The sequence below is a fragment of the Capricornis sumatraensis genome, chromosome 10, assembly GCF_032405125.1.
Source record: "Capricornis sumatraensis isolate serow.1 chromosome 10, serow.2, whole genome shotgun sequence".
In the NCBI taxonomy this organism is placed as follows: Eukaryota; Metazoa; Chordata; class Mammalia; order Artiodactyla; family Bovidae; genus Capricornis; species Capricornis sumatraensis.
This window is the reverse complement of record NC_091078.1, coordinates 60325055-60348110: the sequence shown is the minus strand read 5'-3', so window position 1 is coordinate 60348110 and position 23056 is coordinate 60325055. Positions and strand designations below refer to the sequence as shown.

The following is a 23056-nucleotide window of genomic DNA, read 5'->3' as shown; positions in this document are numbered from 1 at the left end:
ATCACTGACCATCTAATATTTACATCACATTGTGACATAATATTTACAATAATGAGGTGCTTTAGGAATTAATACAGTTATTAAGAGCATAACTTTTAGCTCTACCTTCACTGAAGTCCCCACCCTGAATCATAAAGTTTTTAACCACACGATGGAATGTAGAACCTTTATAACATAACTTCTTCCCCGTTGTTTTCCCAAGGCCTTTCTCTCCTGGAAAAAAAAAAAAGAAATGAAGTTTAGCTACAAACATATTCTTCCATGGGAATGACCATTCAATTAGCTCTTTGTCAAATTCCTCCCTTGTGATAAGCAACATTATAAATGTCTTTCCTCCCCATTTTATCTACCGTTTAAAAATATAAATCCAATTACATGTAACAACGTCATTATGTTCTGCTTCTCTATCCTCTAATCATAAATTTATCGTGAGATCAGGAAGGCTAAATTTGTTCAATTCTATCAAAATAAATCAGTTTTGAATACATATGCTATTATTTTTTAAACTACAATGTATAAAGATTCCATTACATATGGTGGTACTTCCTTTTTAATTTTTGAGACCATTTCTTTCTCCTCTCTTCCCTTTAAGAAATGCTTCCCTGACTTCTTATCAGTGAAAATAATATTTTTTATTTTTCATTTCACAATCCATTACTTTTTAAGGAAAATAGCTATTCTGTTAAGCAAGGTAAAATTTTAAACCAGAAATTCTCAATGGAAATAATCTGATAATTCATTTACCTGAGCACAGGCAAAGGAAGTTTTTGCATGTTTTTGGACATATATCTGAAAAGAGCTGAAACATAATTCGACCAACTGAAATAAAACACATGAAAAAACAGGTAAGCAAGTTGATTAAATGTATCATATTTATATGGCAGAAATAAATAAACAAATTGAGAGGCCCATTTTTATCATTCATTTTAATTTTTTTAAGAGATTCAACAGGAAAAGAATTTAACTAGGCAATACCAATTAATAAGAACCATACTATATTTATTAGCATTAGAATTCACATGCAACCAAAGTGATTTCAGTCCAGAACTGTGGGATTTTAAGTGTCTTTTAACAAGACCTTATTTTATTAGATCTCTCTTAGTATATCTCCTACCTGAACTATTAATCTTTAAAGATATTCTCGATAACAGTTGTCTGATTTATGCCTAAATCCCTCCAGTGATGAGAGCACATCATAAGATAGTCACCCTGGGCTAGTACTAGTAGAAGAAAATTCTGTCCTCTACATTCAGCTTTTTACCTTTATTCAAGAACTGTTCACAGCCAACCCTTGAACTGTCACTCACAACTAAAACTCACATTAAATTCCCTGAGAGGGCAGAAAGAGAATAGGTTATGGTTCCTAAAAACTAATCAACAAGCAAACAAGAAACAATAGGAGCAAGTCTGCAAATTCGACTTAATTATGCAATAAACAATCTGTCTACTAATGCAGGAAATTCAAGTTCCATCTCTGGGTCAGGGAAGATCCCCTGGAGGAAGAAATTGCAACCCACTTCAATATTCTTGCCTGGAGAATCCCATGGACAGAAGAGACTGACAGGCTACAGTCCATGGGGTTGCAAAGAGTCAGACGGAACTCAGCATGCCTCTCATGCCAGGTGAGAAGTGTTTCACAAATCTGTTCATCTCAGGACTACTTTAAACTCTTAAAATGATTAAAGCTTTTAAAATGTGGGTTATATTTTTTTTATTTACTGTATTATAAATTAAAACTCAGAAACTTTCAAAACAAGAATACTCAGATACCTGTTCCATCAGCTGTCAGAGCAGTGACATCACATATTCTGTAATGTCTGGAAAACTCACCTTGTGCATGAGAGTACAAGGGGCAAATCATATTATTTTAAAACCTGTTTCAACTTTGCCCTCCTGTCAATAAAATAAGAAAGGGAATTTTTAATTACAACCATTTTCCTGAGTTCCTTTTCCCTTTATTCTATAACAGCTTTTCCATTATGAACATGTGTACATAGTCAAGACTTGCAGAATAAATCAAAATTAACTGGATCAAGCATAATCCAGTAGACACAAAATGCCTTGATTTACTGTGTCACTAAGATTTTACTTTATTCCTGGCCATGTCAGTCAGTTACTCTGAGGACAAAACAAGGTTACTGTGTAAGAAACAACCTTAAAGAAGACTCTCCCATGTCAGCACTGCCAAATCGAGTGCTGGAGTCAAATTTAATGCAATTTCAAAACCTTCTAGCTGATCTTGATGTCTAAAGAAATGAAAAAGTTAAGAAAGTAAAAAGGAAGATAGCAATGTATCTAAAAACATTTCAGAATTTTAGGAAATGCATGTAATATCAGTAATACTAAGTACTATTCTTTGTATTTACATAGAAATAATTTACAAGTGTGATAAGAGTATTTCCATCACTCATAAATCCCTAAGAAATGGCTGGCTAGGTGGGTGTTAAATTCAAAATCATCTAGCTTTGCAAACTACAACATACATAGGTCTTTGGAATCTCTTTAAGATAGATGCTTTTCAGAATAAAAGATATAATCAAAACAACTGAAACTTCACCTTTAGTAGTAACTTCAATAAAGAGTTTTTTCCCCCAAAGTCTTTAATGCCTCCAAAGGAAAACTGATGAAAATTTCAAATATTTTTAGTTTCTCCTTTACAGATAATTATGAACCCTCTAGTGGTACAATATACATGAAAACAGTTAAATGTAATTACATTTCCAGGTCTAATATTCAGAGAGGGATAGCTAACTACAATGATTTTTAAAAAAACACTCACCTCTAATACCCTATCCTCTAACCTGATGGAGAAACAAAATTTCTATTGACCTTTCACACTCATGGGGCAATGGTTAGAGCAGAAATTCTGTCTCTGCCATGGCACTGTGTTGTTAAGAGCAAAGAAAAAAACATGAACAAAACCAATCTGTTTTGGGCGCAATATTATGGTACAAGGTTAAAAACACTGCTAAAGACTCTGAAGTAAATGATGTACCTATCAGAACTGTTTAAAAAAAATTCTGAATCATACTGGACATCTAGTTCATCCACCATTGTCAGAATTCCATTTGCAACAACAGTGACAGATGAATACCAACAAATGTAGAAAAACAGCCGAAAAGCACAGGGATTCAACCAGGAGTAGGAGGTAAGAGACAAGGAATAGCCATCTTATGTTAAAGGCAAAAAAGGAGAAAAACCTTTGTATATTTCACATGGAGATTTGAGACAGAGAAAAGGAAGGAAAAGGATAGTGCTAACTAAGAAGCCAATTTTTCCTCTCAAAGTCCCCATAAAAATCCATATGACAACTCTCAGAATGGGAGAAAACAATAGCAAATGAAACAAGTAAGAAAGGATTGATTTCCAAAATATACAAGCAGCTCATACAACTCAATACCAGAAAAACAAACAACCCAATCAAAAAGTGGGAAAAAGACTTAAACAGACATTTCTCCAAAGACGACATACAGATGGCTAAAAAGCTCATGAAAAGATACTCAACATCACTCATTATTAGAGAAATGCAAATCAAAACTACAATGAGATATCACCTCACACCAGTCAGAATGGCCATCATCAAGAGGTCTACAAACAATAAATGCTGGAGAGGGTGTGGAGAAAAGGAAATGCTCTTGCACTGTTGGTGGGAATGTAAATTGATACAGCCACTAAGGAAGACGGTATGGAGATTCCTTACAAAAACTAGGAATAAAACCATCATATGACCCAGCTCCACCCTTAGGAATATACCTTGAGGAAACCAAAGTTGAAAAAGACACATGTATCCCATCGTTCACTGCAGCACTATTTACAATAGCTAGAACATGGAAGCAACCTAGATGTCCATCGACAGATGAATGGATAAAGAAGTAGTACATATACACAATGGAATATTACTCAGCCACAAAAAGGAATGTGTTTTGAGTCAGTTCTGATAAGGTGGATGAACCTAAAACCTATTATACAGAGTGAAGTGAGTCAGAGAAAGATAAATATTGTATTCTAACACATATACATGGAATCTAGAAAAATGGTACTGAAGAACTTATTTACAGGGCAGCAATGGAGAGACAGACATAAGAGAATAAACTTAAGGACATGGGGAGAGGGGAGGAGAGACTGAGATGTACAGAAAGAGTAACAAGGAAACTTACATGACCATGTGTAAAATAGACAGTCTACGGGAATTTGCTGTATGGCTCAGGAAACTCAACAGGGGCTCTGTATCAATCTAGAGGTAGGGGGATGGGGCAGGAGATGAGAGGTTCAAAAGGAGGGGATATATGTATACCTATGGCTGATTCATGTTGAGGTTTGACAGAAAACAACAAAATTCTGTAAATCAATTATCTTTCAATAAAAAAATTTAATTTAAAAAAATCCATATGAATTTGCCTTCACGACCTTTCAACCAGGCCTGTGGTTATTACTGGGATTCTCTGGGCCCAATTTATAAAAAAATAAGGAGAAAAGGGGGTGAAGGAGAACCTTCTTGCTTACAGATATGGTAAAAAGCCTTTGCCCTAAAATTGAACATGAGCTCAGTGCTCAAGCTCACGTTCAGGCAAATGCACTAATTAAAGCAACTTAAAAAACAAGTGTGTCACATGCTGTGCTAGGTTCTTTACAAATACAGGCAGCTCCGCAATAACGAAAAAACTGAAAGAAACACTGCATTATCAAACAATCACAAAGAAAGACAACTGTTTCCATTGGACAATGTGGGCTGAGGACAAGGGAATTTCAGGTTCTAGTGAAAAAGATTTTTTATCTTAGGAGTATCAATGATAAAGGTATGCTTTTAGTTATAAGAATATCTTATAAAATTTAAACATTGACTGAGGAAATCCAAAAACTGATCACACCTCACTCTGACCTTTCTCAGCACTGTCATTAGCATAACCCTCCTTGTGGTCTTTCAAATAACTATTAGATAGATGAGAATAACTCGAAACAGCAGTGCTGCTCCCCATCCTTCTCTCCCACACAGTAGTTCCCCTCCTTGCTATCTGTGTCACAACACAAATGGTAATCTGCCTAAGAAAAATTGTGCTCCTTAACTGATTAGAATAAATTCATTTTTAAAATAACGATCTTTAAGACACATGGTTGTATTATTTAATTACTCTTTTCAAGAACCTTACCATGCAAGCAATACTGCACTGAAGTCTTATTAGTTTGAATATATACAAAAGGGAGAAATCATTTAAATGGAGCAAACCACTGCATCCAGAGTCACCGAGTCACTGTATTCACAAGCTTATGACCCACAGCATGCTTGAGATGGGAGATTCATTTCTCCCAGCCCCCCGGTACAAATCAGGTCTCATATGCCTTGCTCTATCTCAAAGTATAAGTTATTCTGGGTATTAGTCTCAAGTTTAAAGGTTAATTTTGAATGCAAGCAACTTTTGCTGTACTTTAGAACCACAATAACGACTCTATAGTACTTCCATTTACAAAGAGGTCAGAGGGTCTTCCCTAGGTCATAAGCAGTACTCAAACATTTGTCTTCCTCTTTAAACTTGTTTCTCAGTTTCAGTTCCAAATACTCTATAGTGTTTACTAAGAACACATTTTTAGATTCTTTGATTCATGAAACTTGAGCAGTAAAGTTAAAACATCCATTTTACCTATTTTGATAAATTGCCAGGGTTTTATGACATTGTTCTGAGGCCCGCATAAACAAAATTCTAAAGTCAAGCATTCTTTTAAAGAAACACCTTGGTTATCATTTTGGAAAATCAACTTTAAGCCTCTGACAAATACAAAATAAGTAACATTCTATTCAAGAAGGGGGCTATATTTTTTTAAAATGTCAATCTCATAAAAGACAAAAGCTGTGGAAATGGTAAAGAGATTTGACAGCTGAATGTAATATCTGAGACTAGACTGGAATTTTGTACTGGAGGGGAAAGAATGCTATAAATGATTTTTTAGGCCAACCAACAAAAACAGAATACAGAGATAGTAGATTAAAGTATTGTATCCATGTAAATTTATGAAGTTGACAACTGCATTGTGGTTATGTTGGAGAATACCCCTTTCTTTTCTTTGAAAAAATTTTAAAAATGTTTAAGATTCTTTCAATGAATATTTCTATTCTTAATAAATACACGCACGTACTTAGGGGTAAAGAGCCATGATGTGGGTAACATACCTTCAAATGAGTCAGAAAAAATTGTGCGTTTAGAGAGAAAGAGAGAGATTAATAAAGCAAATGGTATAAAATGTAAATAGGTGAATCTAGGTAAAGAATAGATTGGCATTCTTTTTACTGCTTTTACTTTTCAACTTCCTATAAACATGAAATTATATTCCAACAAAAAGTTTAAAACAGTTGCAGATAAAACCCAATGCTTGAGTTCTATGAAAGCATGTGTCTACACCAGCAGTTCTCCAACTCTTTGGTCTCAGAATCCCTCTATATGCTAAACAATTACCGAAGACTTTCACTGCGGTGGCTTCTCCTGTCGAGGAGCACAGGCTCTAGAGCACATGGGTTTCAGTAGCTACAGTTTCTAGGCCTTAGAGCCCAGGCTCAGTCGTTGTGGCCCACCGGCTTAGCTGTTCTGCGGCAGGTGGGATCTTCCCAGACCAGGGATTGAACCCATGAAACTAGCAGGAAGTTTCGTAACTACTGAGCCACCAGGGAACCCCAATATGGGTTCTTTCTTAATAATTTACATTTTGAAATATGAACAAAAAACTTAATGAGTGTCATCTTTTACATTTTCGCAAATCTCATTTTATGAGATTTCCTATTTCATGTCTAATGTAATAAAAGATAGATTTTCCTATCTGCTTCTGCATTCAATCTGTTGTGTCATCACTGCCTTTGAAAAACTCTACTGAATACTAACAGAAATGGGAGTGAAAAAATTGGAGTTTGACTTCTGGTCTCATGATAGCATCTCCCGGTTTGAAAACAAAAAAAGGTCTACACCATTATACTACTATAATGTAATATATTACAACTATAATTTTTTAAAAATACCTTACATAGACATTCTCATATGAAGTAATCATATGAGTTTTAAAACTATACCTCAGGTCTCTTAAGAAACAGACAGCCTCCAGAGGGGTGATAAATCAAAAGCTGTACTCCAGAGGTGACTTCTAATACTACTTTTGCTGTCTTTATCTCTAATCAAATAGTAATTAGTAAAATGAATGCTTAAAATCTGTTTTTATTGGCAAACTGGTAATATCTGGAACATAAGACTGAATAAAAACATTTGGAGATAATCCATACCCTTTCATTAATAGGACATAAATCTGGAGTCACCCTTTGGAGTGGAACCTCAGGCTGGGTCCATCAAAAAAAGGTCCTGGGTATAGTCAAGATTTAAGAGGGTTCTGGTGCACAAAACTAAAAGATTCGCATGACAATTTTCAAGACCAGAAATCTTCCACATAAAGAGTACTTGGAGCACTGAAAATGACTTCATCAGACTCACAGAACTAGTTTTATGACCTATGTGTGTGTCTATTTGCTTGTCAACATCTACATATGGCAAATGTGACTTGCTTTCACTGTGTCCTGGTAGCAAGGTTGTGACAAAGGCAATCTACAGCCATTAACTTATTGGTGACTCCTTGATATGCTCTAAAAACTTAATAGCCATTTTTGACTAAACTGGCTTAAATCAGTTTGCACCAGATATCTAAAACCTGTTCCCCTGAGCTAACATCTGAAAAGGGCAAGTACAAGATAAGTTTCTGAAGTACCAAAGAAGGAAAAGCTAGATTCCTATTTCATGTCTGCCCTGAAAGGTATTCAGTTTAACCAACACTAACAACCATAGAGAGAACTAATATTTAATCAAAGAAGGGTGGGCCTGCCTGTCAGAAAAAAATAAACAGAACCTCTGAAAAAAGAAAACAGAACAAAACACCAATGAAATGAAAATCTGGTTCTCTGAAATAACAGTAAAATTGGTAAAACTCCTAGCCAAACTGGCCACAGAAAAAAAGATAACAGGCACAGATTATCAACATAAGGAATAAAAGTGATATTACTATAGATCCCACAGATACTAAATTAAAGGACGATGTTGTTCGACAATTTAAAATTAAATGAACCAGTTGCTTAAAAGCGACAAACCACCAAAACTCAAAGAGAATAACAACATGAATAGTTCTGTAACTACAGTCATGTAATTTAAAGACATTCCTCTTTTAATATATACTTGCATTCATTTGGCGGCTTTACAATTCAAAAGTCTCATTTGTTTGCTATAAAATATACAAATTTCCATTGACAGTAATGTAAAATACACATTGCGCTGTGTTCAAATCAAGTTTTATCAGCACTTTTTGACCTCTCATTAATATGGACAACAAGGCTACTCATTAAAGGATCTTCACTTATCAAAGTAAATAAAGATATTACTTTGTATCAAGCGAATTATTAACTATACGAGAAAACAAGAGTTATTACTTGAATAAGTACTCAATGACATACATACTAATGGTTAAATAATACAAAGCAGGACACCTCATTTCAAACAACTGAAGTGATTCTTACAAGCTGTGTAAAAATCAAGTACCTACTACTTAGATAATATACTTAAAAGTGCTAGAGAAATATCAACATTATATATGAAACTGAACCATATGAAATTGCCAGTTATCAACTGGTTCAACCTAGAACAACGCAAGCATTCCTTGTTTTATATATGGTTCAGTGTTCTAAAGAGTTCTAGTCACTTCTACCAGAATGGTATTATAATATTGAGGATCAAAGTTCATTTTACATTTACCATATTCTGGAGATGTTTCACGACAAAAGTTATTTGCGAAACTAGGATATGAATGTGTACAAGATGAGTACTTTCCAGGGCTACAGAACCTTTGTTTGACCTCTACGTTCCAGGACTATGCTATTTTTAACTCTTAAAAAAATAAGCCGTCTTATTCAAAATGAAAATTCACTATAAAATAAGGATTAAGAGCCTCAAGCTTCAAAAGATGAAGAGAGAATGCAACAAAAATTCCCAAGATCACATCATTCCTTTGCTCAAAACCTTTCAACATTTTATCTCACGGAGTCAAAGTTCTTACTCTGGCCTTTACTCATTTTCCGCTACTCACCTGCCTCCTTTACTCCTCAAACAAGAAGGTACACTTTCTCATCAAGTCAAGGAAGCTACTACACTTTCTGTTCCTCAAACAAGAAGGTACACTTTTTCATCAAGGCCTTCATATTATCTGTTCCAATATCAGGAAGGTTCTTCTCAGAGATATCCACACCCTCACCTTCTCCTTCAGGTTTGCTTAAAAGTCATCCTCTCAAAATGTCCTTTTCTGACCAATCTATTAAAACAGTACCCCTATTACAAGACACTTTTTTTTTTTCTGTTTTATTGTCTGTCTTCCTCCAACAGAATATAAACTACAAGGAAGAGAGGCCTTTGTTTTATGCATTCTATATTCTCAGTCTAGAACAGTAGCATGCACAATCTGCTCAACAAGATCTACAGAAAGACTGTATACATGCTTCCAATTAAAACTTCTGTTACAGTAAAAAAAAAAAAAAGCTAAGAAAACTGTTTGGAACCTTGCACGCTATGCTGTGTAGAATGAAGTTAACTATCCTTGAGAAGAAAATATCTCATTTTCAAAAAAAAACATACTAAGGAATTGCTGGATTCCCTAAAGAAAACAGTAATGGAAGAGAACACACACTGCAAGTCTGTTGACACTAAATGCTTTGGTTTAAAGCCCAAGACTTGTGCTAAGTCATTACCCCATGAACCAAGGAATTCTGGCTAAAGACACTTAAAGAAAAATAAAAGCAAAGTTAACCTGTTAATGATGCACAAGAATTAGAAAATATACAACGTACGAGTCCGAAGCTCATAGTACAGAGCGAGATACCAGAAATCGAAATTGGGAGTGTTTGCTCCTTAGAGATACAGTGAGAGACAAAGTCCAAAAAGGATCGCAAATCTTTTCCTGGCGCTAAGGCAGGGCAGGAACACTCAGGAGGGGTGCAGTGGGGCAAGGAGTTTGGGAGGACGAGGCCTGGACTCCGATTGAATTGTATCCGGACCACCCTCCTCTCCACAGATTTTCCCTCAGGAGAAAAGGGAATACGGACTGCGCCTACCAGTTCCCAAAAAGGCTTGGAGGAGGGTTGATGAAAGTAGACCCCTCCCCTTCCCCAAAGCAAGCCAAGGCCCCGCAGGGCTCCCCAGTGGCCCGGCTCACCCGGCTCCCGGTTGATTTCGATGTCGAAGTGGCATTGCGGCCGGTCCTGCGCCCCCATAGCGACCGAGGCGGCAGCAAAAGCTGGGAGAGATGGGGAGGAAAGCGGTCAGGGCGGGGGCTGGGGCGGAGCCCGCGCCTCAGTCACCTCCCGCCGGCCTGTCGCGACAGCGCCGGAGGCCGAGACCGGTCCCTCTCACCTCAGGCCTCCCGGCTCCCATGGAGTGCGCACACACATGCAGCCGCGCTCTTCACCTGGCTGGCCTCCAGCCTGAGACCTCCCAGTAGGCAGGGGAGAAAGCTCTGCCACCGCCGCCGGAGCCAAACGCCACTAACGGACCGCCACCCCCGGCCCCCGGCCGGGTCTCCTATTGCCACGCTAAACCCCGCGAGAGCAGGGACAAATACCGCGAGAGCACGTACTCAAAGGCTGTGGTTAAGAGAAGCGGCTACGCCTACGTGGGAATGCCTGGGAGCTCGACTCTCGCGCTCCTATACCTGAGCTGGTTCTTTTTTGCTCCGCCCCTTTCCTTCTTTACGTTGGAATCAGTCGCCAACTGTGGGAGCCCCGGACGCGCCTGCGCTCTCTACTTCCTGTCGTCCTTTCTCAAGGGCCCTGTCAAAGTATTTGCAGATAGCGCGAGGCTTCCTTAATGTCCGTAGCTGCGAGGGTTTGGAGAATCAAGTCGTTGAGGATCAGTAGACTGACAGTTCTGACTTTCTTTTTACTCAGGGAGCAGTTATGACGCTATCCTGTTAGACTATTTGTCTGACTTCAAAGGCCGTTCAGGTACAATTGTACGTGCGTTTCCGCTTTGGGGGCCAGCGTCATGGGCATAGTGTTCAAGGCGATTCTACCTCTTTTCTAAATTGTCAGTTCAAGACCTTTGCCCTTATTTTAATCATGTTCTCCCTCTAATAGAAAGTAAGAATTCTGTATAATAATGTGTTGTTAAACGATGTATGTATATTCTGAATACAAATCCCTTGCTGCTGCTGCTGCTGCTGCTAAGTCACTTCAGTCGTGTCCGACTCTGTGCGACCCCATAGACGGCAGCCCACTAGGCTCCTCTGTCTCTGGGATTCTCCAGGCAAGAATACTGGAGTGGGTTGCCATTTCCTTCTCCAATGCGTGAAAGTGAAACACAAAAGTGAAGTCGCTCAGTCGTGCCCGACTCTTAGCGACCCCATGGACTGCAGCCTACCAGGCTCCTCCGTCCATGGGATTCTCCAGGCAAGTTGTGAATATTTTCTCCCAGTCTGTCTTGCCTTTTCATTGTTTTGGTAGTGGCTTGTGGAAAGCAGTTTTTTAATTTTTTATGAAGTCATTTGATCAACTTTTTCTTTTATGGTTTGTGCTTCTCTGTGTAAGAAATCTCTGCCTACAGCAAGCTCATGATTTTCTCCTATGTTTCCTTTTACAAATTTTATAACCCCGCCTTTTTGGTGTAAGTCTATAATCTGTCAGCATTTGTGGATATGGTGTCAGGTAGAAGCTTAAGTTCTTTTTTTTCTCGTAGGGATATACCGTAGTTCCACCACCATTTGTTGAAAAGACTGTCTTTTATACATTGAATTACCTTGGCTTTGTGACCACATATGTGCCATTCTATTTCTGGGCTCAATTTGCTACATTGATTTATCTTTCCCATGGGGCCACACTGGTGGGTGGTTGTTGTTTTCCGTTATTTTCTTAAAATTGTAATATATACATTTAACTTTACATAAACTGGTCTTTTAACTTTTTTTAAGCTTACTGTTCAGAGGCACCAAGTAGATTTGCATTGCTGTGCCACCATCACTACCATCTAGCCACAGGACAATCTTCATCTTGTAAAACTAAAATTTTCTACCAATTAAACAATGACTTCTCCTTCTCCCCTCTACCCAGGATCTGGCAAGCACTCTGTTTTCTTTTTTACTTTATTGTGGTAGAAACACTTTACGTGAGATCTACCCTCTTGACAGATTTTTAAGTGTTCAATTTGTCTAATAACGTGAGTGGGGGGCAGCTGCCATCACACTCCAGCTGATGGTTTTCACTGTAGACCTGTAATCCAGCATTGCTAGAAATCCAGGCTTTCATGGGAAATTCTCTTATCTTTAAATGTTAGCAACTAATTCACAACTAAAGACATTACACAGCACCTACCATATTTGCTGATCAGATCAGGCCCTTCAGCAGCCTACCTGGCATAGAGTACAAGCACAAACCACATGAATAGTTGAGGACAGAGAAGACCAATGATGGGATAGAATCCTACAGATGACAGAATGGGTGGGGGCCTCTGACAAGGGCCAGAGCCTTCAGCTAACACACTTGAATATTTACCATCCCCAGCTCCCAACCACATAATCACCTCATAACCTCAAGAGGCAGATACTACTTTTATTATCTCCATTTTAGAGTTGAGGAAACAGAGCTTACAGAGGTTATGACAGATTTGGGATGCAAAATGAGGTTTCTCTTCACTGTTTACATATTACAGCCTTCCTGGGTTGAAACCCTTGACTCCCAACAAAAGAAAGTTTTAATTTGGGGTTCATTTAAGAAGCTCTTTGCCCCATTTAACAGATAAGTCTCAAAGGAAAGTTCTGACAGAACAAAGATAATAGAAGCAGAAAGAATGATAACATAGAAAAATCACCATTAGGTAATCCCTAATGAAGAAGAGGCGAAAAGCAAAGGAGAAACGGAAAGATATAAGCATCTGAATGCAGTTCCAAAGAATAGCAAGGAGAGATAAGAAAGTCTTCCTCAGTGATCAATGCAAAGAAATAGAGGAAAACAAGAGAATGGGAAAGACTAGAGATCTCTTCAAGAAAATTAGAGATACCAAGGGAACATTTCATGCAAAGATGGGCTTGATAAAGGACAGAAATGGTATGGACCTAACAGAAGAAGAAGATATTAAGAAGTGGCAAGAATACACAGAAGAACTGTACAAAAAAGAGCTTCACGACCCAGATAATCACGATGGTGTGATCACTCACCAAGAGCCAGACATCCTGGAATATGAAGTCAAGTGGGCCTTAGAAAGCATCACTATGAACAAAGCTAGTGGAGGTGATGGAATTCCAGTTGAGCTATTTCAAATCCTGAAAGATGATGCTGTGAAAGTGCTGCATTCAATATGCCAGCAAATTTGGAACACTCAGCAGTGGGCACAGGACTGGAAAAGGTCAGTTTTCTTTCCAATCCCAAAGAATGCTCATAAACTACAGCACAGTTGCACTCATCTCACATGCTAGTAATGTAATGCTCAAAATTCTCCAAGCCAGGCTTTAGCAATATGTGAACCATGAACTTCCAGATGTTCAAACTGGTTTTAGAAAAGGCAGAGGAACCAGAGATCAAATTGCCAACATCTGCTGGATCATCGAAAAAGCAAGAGTTCCAGAAAAACATCTATTTCTGCTTTATTGACTATGCCAAAGCCTTTGACTGTGTGGATCACAATAAACTGTAGAAAATTCTGAGAGAGATGGATACCAGACCACCTGACCTGCCTCTTGAGAAATCTGTATGCAGGTCAGGAAGCAACAGTTAGAACTGGAAAATGGGACAACAGACTGGTTCCAAATAGAAAAAGGAGTACGTCAAGGCTGTATGTCACCCTGCTTATTTAACTTCTATGCAGACTACATCATGAGAAACACTGGGCTGAAAGAAGCACAAGCTGGAATCAAGATTGCCAGGAGAAATATCAATCACCTCAGATATGCAGATGACACCACCCTTATGGCAGAAAGTGAAGAAGAACTAGAGCCTCTTGAAAGTGAGAGTGAAAAAGTTGGCTTAAATCTCAACATTCAGAAAACTAAGATCCTGGCATCTGGTTCCATCACTTCATGGGAAATGGGGAAACAGTGGGAAGTGTCAGACTTTTATTTTTGGGGCTCCAAAATCACTGCAGATGGTGACTGCAGCCATGAAATTAAAAGACGTTTACTCCTTGGAAGGAAAGTTATGACCAACTTAGATAGCATATTAAAAAGCAGAGACATTATCTGCCAACAAAGGTCGGTTTAGTCAAGGCTATGGTTTTTCCAGTGGTCATGTATGGATGTGAGAGTTGGACTGTGAAGAAAGCTGAGCGCAGAATTGATGCTTTTGAACTGTGGTGTTGGAGAAGACTCTTGAGAGTCCCTTGGACTGCAAGGAGGTCCAACCAGTCCATCCTAAAGGAGAACAGTCCTGCGTGTTCATTGGAAGGACTGATGCTAAAGCTGAAACTCCAGTACTCTGGCCACCTCATGCGAAGAGTTGACTCATTGGAAAAGACCCTGATGCTGGGAGGGATTGGGGGCAGGAGGAGAAGAGGACGACAGAAGATGAGATGGCTGGATGGCATCACCAACTCAATGGACATGAGTCTGAGTGAACTCCAGGAGTTGGTGATGGACAAGGAGGCCCAGCGTGCTGCGATTCATGGGGTCGCAGAGTTGGACATGACTGAGTGACCGAACTGAATTGAACTGAATGAAGTAACCTATCAAAGCTGGTTAGATCATAATTTAAGTGAAAGGCTATCAGGAGCTTGATAAGAAGTCATTTTGGGTTATTTCCTGATATAATGGAAAAGCAAGCACCTATCACTTCCTATGATATATTCTTGCCAGATACTAGAGTCAGTCTGAACGAGCACCTAGATCTGCTAGTTTATAGGAAAAGTGGGCCAATAGTGGGACATATAATGACACCGCACCACAGGGATACAACAGAAATGTGAAAAATTTTAGAGCAAATGACGTAGTTTTTCTCAACAAATGGTAAAGAAAAGAAAAAGGGAATTGTTAAGTATTTTTACAGACATAGCGATGTCAACAAAATGAACGGTGTGAATTTTGTTTGGATCCTGTTTCAGACACATCAACAAAATCACATTTTGTGGGAAGAGAAGAAAATTGAACATCACAGAATTCAGGACATGCCACTCCAAAATACGGCTCCTTGGCATATTAAATATTTTAAGGAAGGAATTTGAGAAATGGCAGATCCTAGAGGGACTCTCAGACCTTCTCCCGTAAAGCAGGTCATGTGACTCTCAGATGAGAGGTGCCCTCCCACACGCAGAGGGACAGAGATTTTGAACAAAAAGGCCTTGCTAAGTTTCCCCCAGTTTCCTACACTTAGCTCATACCCTTATGTCCAATCACATTTTTCTACAACTTTATACTTTTCATCGAACTTCATATATAAAAATGCTCAGGTTTAACTGTTTCTTTGGGTCTTTTGTTTCCTTATGAAGGCTCCCATGTCATGTAAAACTTATATTAAATAAATGCATATGCTTTTCTTCTGTTAATTTGTCTTTTGTTATAGAGGCCTGGCCAATAACCTTAAAAGGATACAAAAGAAAAAGAAACTCTTCCTTCGGCATCACATCTTCTATTAGTAGATGATGTTAGATGAAACTTAAGAATTACTATTAACTTTGTTAGCAATGACAGTGGTGGTATTACATGTATTTTTAACTCCTTACACGTTTCCTCAAAAACCAAGTGGAAGACATTACATGAAAATTTCTATACCTTAATATCAGGCTTTTGTGGAAAGGCAAGCTTTATTTCAAAGCAATGTGAAAAGAGCAGTCAGGGGTCCACCACCACAAACTGGTAGGAGGGAGAAACAGTCATACGTCCATTTGGCAGTGTCTCAGTGGAAAGTCTCACAAATTCCTGCTGATCGCCCAATACCTGCTCAAGTTTCCTCTTCAGGTTGAAACTAAAAAGATTGACTTGAAGATGCCCATTATATCTCTGTTATCCAAACACACTTATTTCAGGATGGAAGACACTTGGAGTCAACTTAATTGAGGGAATCCACTTAATTATTAAATATTTATACTGAGAATATGGTTAAGTTAGTAGCTTTCTTCACATGTTCACATTTTTAGAAGAGCCACAGAGGTTCCATTCACATTCTAAGCAGTTGAGTTGGCAAAAATCCATTTCATAGGAAATAGATCACATTCAATTACTCCTCACAACAGCCAGCTGGAAGACTATTCCATTGCTTTTGAAGCACTGGTTGGGTTGGCATCTGCGATGGTAGCCAAATAAATGAGATTTCTGTGTAACACATGCTGGTACCTATGGGTGAAAAACAGATAAAAATTAGAGGTGTGTTTTTATTGAACAAAAAACTGGAAAAGAATTTATCTAATGAATGGCTCATCTACTGACTAGATCACTCAGTTTTGTCTATGTATCTGTTAAACATATCAGAGGAAAACACATCCAGAATCTTACCTGTTCTCACTTCTCACTACATAGCTACATTTCTCGGCCAAGCCACTATCACTTCTTGCTTGGACTACTGTACTGGACCACTCTCCTAACCTGTCTCCCTGTTCTACCTCTGTACCCCTACTGTGATTATACTCATAGCAGCCTGAGTGATTTTACAGTTTAGGTTAAGATCATGTAATACCTCTGTTCAAAACTCTTCAAAGGTCCCCATTGCATTATGAGTAAAGCTCAGCTCTTCTCGTGGCCTATAAGGACCTACATGATCAGGGCCTCTAGTCTCCCTCTCTGATCTCATCTGACACTTTCCCTTTACTCACTGAGTTCTGGCCAGAGTGGACTCCTTGCAGAGACTTGAAGATATCCAGCAAGCTCTAGCCTGGGGGACTTCACCCCATGCTCACTTTGATTCACACATCTGCATCGCTGCCTCCCTCACCTAAGGTGTCTACCCAAATGTCACATCAAAGATAACCTGTATAAACTAGCACTTCCTCCCATTTACTGTGCTTTATGCTTATTCAAAGCGCTTATTATTATGTGGCTAATTATATGATTCTACAGTCTAGAATGTAAGCACCATGAAAGCAGAGCTGGTATCTCTTGGTACTCATTCCCCAGTAGCTGAAGTAGTGCCTGGTACTCAGTATTACTTATAAAAAATCTTGAACAGGGAATTCCCTGGAGGTCCAGGGTTAGGACTCCATACTTCCACTGCAGGGTCACAGGTCAGATCCCTAGTCAGGGAACTAAGGGTTTCCTTGGTGGCTCTGCAGTTAAAAGAATCCACTTGCAATGTAGGAGACACAGGTTCAATCCCTGGGTCGGGAAGATCCCTTGGAGGAGGGCATGGCAACCCTCTCCAGTATTCTTGCCTGGAGAATCCCATAGACAGAGGAGCCTGGTCAGCTACAGTCTATAGGGTCACACAGCACAAGTGAGGTGATTAAGCACGCACAGAGGCAGGGAACTGGAGATCCCATGTGGTACAAGGCCAAAAAAAAAGTCTTGAACAAAGTTAAAGAAGGTACGAGACACTTCCATGATAAACACATGCTTACTATGATCACATTTCTCGGTCAAGGGGTCAAGCCCCAAATCAGACTAGGGGGCAGGAATCATGCACCATGCAATGTAAAAATGTCCATGAGGAGATTTTGGTAACTTGCTCATAATTTGAGAATCACTGCACCAAATAAGAGTGTTTTGCAACAGTTTTCCATATAGAAAAATGAGATGTTTACTATAAACTGTAAAAAAGCAAATCACCAAATGCCAGTGTCCAATGTAAAGACTTACCCAAGATGGATATCTCCACTGAGCTGTTCAGTGAGCAACTGAGGATTACTTTTTTAGGGGGTGGGGAAAGCATGGCTTCAGTCACAATGAAATAAAATCTTTTTTGTTTCTGTAATAAATGGGGCATAACTCCTGGAACTACACTTAGAAAAGAGAGTGTTTTCTCTCATCTTGCATATGGCTAGAGAGCACCTTAAATTACTGCGCCAAATTTACCTCTGTCTTAACTGGGAACTTTTATTGGTCTTTGTATGTGCTACAAAAAAGTATGAGCCAGGGATCCACGACCAGAGAACAGCCACTGCTCTCATCATTTTGTGAGACATTTTCTGAATGCTAGAACTGGACATGGAACAACCAACTGGTTCCAAATAGGAAAAGGAGTATGTCAAGGCTGTATATTGTCACCCTGCTTATTTAACTTCTATGCAGAGTACATCATGAAAAACGCTGGGCTGGAAGAAGCACAAGCTGGAATCAAGGTTGCCGGGAGAAATATCAATAACCTCAGATATGCAGATGAGACACCACCCGTATGGCAGAAAGTGAAGAAGAACTAAAGAGCCTCTCGATGAAAACAAAAAATGAGAGTGAAAAAGTTGGCTTAAAGCTCAACAATCAGAAAACGAAGATCATGGCATCCGGTCCCATCACTTCATGGCAAATAGATGGGGAAACAATGGAAACAGTGGCTGACTATTTTTTTTGGCCCCAAATCACTGCAGATGGTGACTGCAGCCATGAAATTAAAAGACGCTTGCTCCTTGGAAGAAAGCTATGACCAACCTAGACAGCATATTAAAAAGCAGAGATATTACTCTGCCAACAAAGGTCAATCTAGTCAAGGCTATGGTTTTTCCAGTAGTCATGCATGGATGTGAGAGTTGGACTATAAAGAAAGCTGAGCGCAGAAGAATTGACACTTTTGAACTGTGGTGTTGGAGAAGACTCTTGAGAGTCCCTTGGACTGCAAGGAGGTCCAACCAGTCCATCCTAAAGGAAATCAGTCCTGCGTGTTCATTGGAAGTACTGATGTTGAAGCTGAAACTCCAATACTTTGGCTACCTCATGCGAAGAGCTGACTCATTTGAAAAACCCTGATGCTGGCAAAGATTGGGGGCAGGAGGAGAAGGGGACAACAGAGGATGAGATGGTTGGATGGCATCACCAACTCAATGGACATGAGTTTGGGTAGACTTCGGGAGTTGGTGATGGACAGGGAGGCCTAGCATACTGCGGTTCATGGGGTCGCAAAGAGTCGGAAACGACTGAGCGACTGAACTGAACTGAACCGTCTCCATCCCTGTTGTCATCGGCCGGTATGGCTTTTCGAGGAATCTTTTCAATGAGCACAATTCTGGTTTTGAAGAGGAAGCCACGTCTGACTCCAGGCTTCACAATGTACTGTCCGTATTATCTTGGGCAGGTAAGTAATTCCTCTGAGCCTTATCTGTGATCACTCAAGATTCCTAGTTCAGGTCAGCTGATGGATTCCAATACTAGCTTCCCCTTCACACTCACAAATTAAGGGAATAAAGAGGGGACTCACTGGACGCACTCATTCGCCCGGCCTTTGTTCTGATATTCCAAGATACAGCGGATCAGCTGGTCATTCTCCTCCAGGAGCTGAAAGATCAGACAAAGGGTCAGTGCAGCGCGACGTCAGGGCGGCGAGGACCACTGCCTCCTCTGCCTCCCCCGCCCCTCCACCTGCCCCCCAAGGCCGGGCTTTCCAGCCCCAGCACCTCTGCTGACTTCATTCTCATCTCACAGCAAGTCACCTACGCACATCACCAGTCTCAGCTGCTCACTCCAGGAAGCTTCCAGCACCCGCAGCGATTTAGGATCTCTAAGATCTCTCTGCTCGTGCTGGCGCTTACCCGCTGGATGGTCTCCTGATTGACTTCTGCTTTCCCTCTCAGCCAGTCCGGGACGAAAGCCACCGACATCCCGGTAAGCCAGGGTGGAACTCGGCCTCAGGCCCGGCAGATCCCCTCTGATCTAGACCGGAGAAGACCTGCAGCTCCAGACGCACTATGGCCGCAGCAGGAAGCAAGCTAGGTTGGCCTACACTCTCGACGTTGATTGGGTTCTCTCATCTAGGGGGCGGGGAACAGGCGGAACGTCATTTGTGATTGGGCGCGCTCTTAATAAGAGAGAATCTTGACGTCCTCCTCTGGCCCCACCCCTGAGAATCTTGAGTTGTTTGTGGATCTTCTACGTTTGCGCAAGCTAGCCTTGGGGGGGGGAACCGTGTTAGCGTCTCGGCTTTTAGGCTTTGGGTACTGCCAGTCTGTGGGAGGAGCTTGCCCACCCGGGTCCACATTCACACCTCTTTAAACACCGCTCTGGTGCCTACAGGCTTGCATCTGGAGCCTGAACTTTGGGCATTGCCTCCTTTCAAGCCAAACCCAGCAAGGCCAAGGAAAACACCGGTGTCGGCTTTTGCTGAGGGAGAAACTCGCACATAGCCCTCTTTTTCCTTTGGGCCCTTAAAAAAAAATCAGATTTTCTACCCTAAAAAGCATTATTGTTTTCTCCATTTTACAGATGAGAAAACAGAGATTAGGTAACTTGCCCAAGATCTAGCTACTAAGGGCAAAACCAGCATCTGAACAGAAGCAGTCTGGCTTTCACTCGCTAAGTCGCTAAGTCGCTTCAGTCGTATCCGACTCTGTGCGACCCCATAGACAGCAGCCCACCAGGCTCTGCCGTCCCTGGGATTCTCCAGGCAAGAACACTGGAGAGTCTGGCTTTAGAATTCTTGTTTTTAACCACCTCCCTGTGCTGCAAGAAAAACATCGATTTCTGCTTTATTGACTATGCCAAAGCCTTTGACTGTGTGGATCACAATAAACTGTGGAAAATTCTTCAAGAGATGGGAATACCAGACCACCTGACCTGCCTCTTGAGAAACCTATATGCAGGTCAGGAAGCAACAGTTAGAACTGGACATGGAACAACTGACTGGTTCCAAATAGAAAAAGGAGTACGTCAAGGCTGTATATTGTCACCCTGCTTATTTAACTTCTATGCAGAGTACATCATGGGAAACGCTGGGCTGGTAGAAGCACAAGCTGGAATCAATATTGCCAGGAGAAATATCAGTCACCTCAGATATGCAGATGACACCACCCTTATGGCAGAAAGTGAAGAAGAACTAAAGAGCCTCTCGATGAAAACAAAAAATGAGAGTGAAAAAGTTGGCTTAAATCTCAACATTTAGAAAACGAAGATCATGGCATCCGGTCCCATCACTTCATGGCAAATAGATGGAGAAACAGTGGAAACAGTGGCAGACTTTATTTTGGGGGGCTCCAAAATCACTGTAGATGGTGGTTGCAGCCATGAAATTAAGAGACGCTTACTCCTTGGAAGGAAAGTTATGACCAACCTAGATAGCATATTCAAAAGCAGGGACAATACTTTGCCAACAAAGGTCCGTCTAGTCAAGGCTATGGTTTTTCCAGTGGTCATGTATGGATGTGAGAGTTGGGCTGTGAAGAAAGCTGAGCACCGAAGAATTGATGCTTTTGAACTGTGGTGTTGGAGAAGACTCTTGAGAGTCCCTTGGACTGCAAGGAGGTCCAACCAGTCCATTCTGAAGGAGATCAGTCCTGGGTGTTCTTTGAAAGGACTGATGCTTAAGCTGAAACTCCAATACTTGGGCTACCTCATGCGAAGGGTCAGCTCATTGGAAAAGACCCTGATGCTGGGAGGGATTAGGGGCAGGAGGAGAAGGGGACAACAGAGGATGAGATGGCTGGATGGCATCACCGACTCGATGGACATGAGTTTGAGTGAACTCTGGGAGTTGGTGATGGACAGGGAGGCCTGGCATGCTGTGATTCATGGGGTCGCAGAGAGTAGGACATGACTGAGTGACTGAACTGAACTGTGCTGCCTATGCACCATAGTGGTTTGCTGCAACATACAGAGAGGAAGCTGGACCAACCTCTTGGGCCACACTTTTACCACTGTTCAGTTCCGTTCAGTCGCTCAGTCATGTCCTACTCTTTGTGACCCCATGGACTGCAGCAGGCCAGGCCTCCCTGTCCATCACCAACTCAGGGAGCTTACTCAGACTCATGCTCATTGAGTCTGTGATGCTATCCAACCATCTCATCCTCTGTTGTCCCCTTCTCCTCCCACCTTCAATCTTTCCTAGCATCAGGGTGTTTTCAGATGAATCAGCTCTTCGCATCAGGTGGCCAAAATATTGGAGTTTCAGCTTCAACATCAGTACTTCCAATAAATATTCAAGACTGATTTCCTTTAGGATGGACTGGATCTCCTTGCAGTCCAAGGGACTCTCAAGAGTCTTCTCCAACACCACAGTTCAAAAGCGTCAATTCTTCTGTGCTCAGGTTTCTTTGTAGTCCAACTCTCACATCCATACATGACTACTGGAAAAACCATAGCCTTGACTAGATGGACCTTTGTTGGCAGAGTAATGTCCCTGCTTTTGAATATGTTATCTAGGTTGCTCATAACTTTCCTTCCAAGGAGTAAGCATCTTTTAATTTCATGGCTGCAGTCATCATCTACAATGATTTGGGAGCCCCCCAAAATTAAGTCTGACACTGTTTACCCTTCTATTTGCCATGAAGTGATGGGACTGGATGCCATGATCTTAGTTTTCTGAATGTTGAGATTTAAGCCAACTTTTTCATTCCTCTTTCACTTTCATCAAGAGGCTCTTTAGTTCTTCTTCACTTTCTGCCATAAGGGTGGTGTCATCTGCATATCTGAGGTGATTGATATTTCTCCTGGCAATGTTGACTCCAGCTTGTGCTTCTTCCAGCCCAGCGTTTCTCATGATGTACTCTGCATAGAAATTAAATAAGCAGGGTGACAATATACAGCCTTGACATACTCCTTTTCCTATTTGGAACCAGTCTGTTGTTCCATTTTCCAGTTCTAACTGTTGCTTCCTGACCTGCATACGGATTTCTCAAGAGGCCAGTCAGGTGGTCTGGTATTCCCATTTCTTTCAGAATTTTCCACAGTTTGTTGTGATCCACACAGTCAAAGGCTTTGGCATAGTCAATAAAGCAGAAATAGATGTTTTCCTGGAACTCTCTTGCTTTTTCGATGATCCAGCAGATGTTGGCAATTTGATCTTTAGTTCCTCCACCTTTTCTAAAACCAGTTTGAACATCTGGAAGTTCACAGTTCACAGATTGTTGAAGCCTGGCTTGGAGAATTTTGAGCATTACTTCAATAGCGTATGAGATGAGTGCAATTGTGTGGTAGTTTGAGCATTCTTTGGCATTGCCTTTCTTTGGGA

General features: G+C 40.6%; 2 protein-coding genes across 3 annotated transcripts in view; both read right to left on the bottom strand.

The window, feature by feature from the left end:
• The window catches only part of NKTR (natural killer cell triggering receptor), a 42023-nt gene extending 31747 nt beyond the window's left edge, over positions 1-10276 (bottom strand). For both annotated transcript variants that reach the window (XM_068981610.1, XM_068981611.1), the window contains exons 1-3: positions 10219-10276; positions 745-819; positions 106-213 (exon numbers count right to left, since the gene is read on the bottom strand). In XM_068981610.1, the coding sequence (XP_068837711.1) occupies positions 106-213; positions 745-819; positions 10219-10276 (241 nt within the window). The remainder of the gene's footprint in view (positions 1-105; positions 214-744; positions 820-10218) is intronic.
• Positions 10277-15784: 5508 nt separating this feature from the next.
• SS18L2 (SS18 like 2) lies at positions 15785-19792 on the bottom strand. The gene is made up of 3 exons (XM_068982882.1): positions 19647-19792; positions 19316-19392; positions 15785-16311 (listed from the first exon to the last, which is right to left on the bottom strand). Exons 1-3 carry the CDS (start codon positions 19713-19715, stop codon positions 16224-16226), a joined length of 234 nt encoding a protein of 77 aa, XP_068838983.1. The 5' UTR covers positions 19716-19792; the 3' UTR covers positions 15785-16223.
• Between the last annotated feature and the right edge of the window lie 3264 nt (positions 19793-23056).

Bases quoted from the DNA above. Each gene is read 5' to 3' on its own strand.
- SS18L2 (XM_068982882.1), bottom strand. From the start codon at position 19,715: ATGTCGGTGGCTTTCGTCCCGGACTGGCTGAGAGGGAAAGCAGAAGTC. The intron at 19,393-19,646 runs GTAAGCGCCAGC...CTGATCTTTCAG, and splicing joins ATCAGGAGACCATCCAGCGG to CTCCTGGAGGAGAATGACCA. The intron at 16,312-19,315 runs GTGAGTCCCCTC...TTTCACCCATAG, and splicing joins CGGGCGAATGAGTGCGTCCA to GTACCAGCATGTGTTACACA.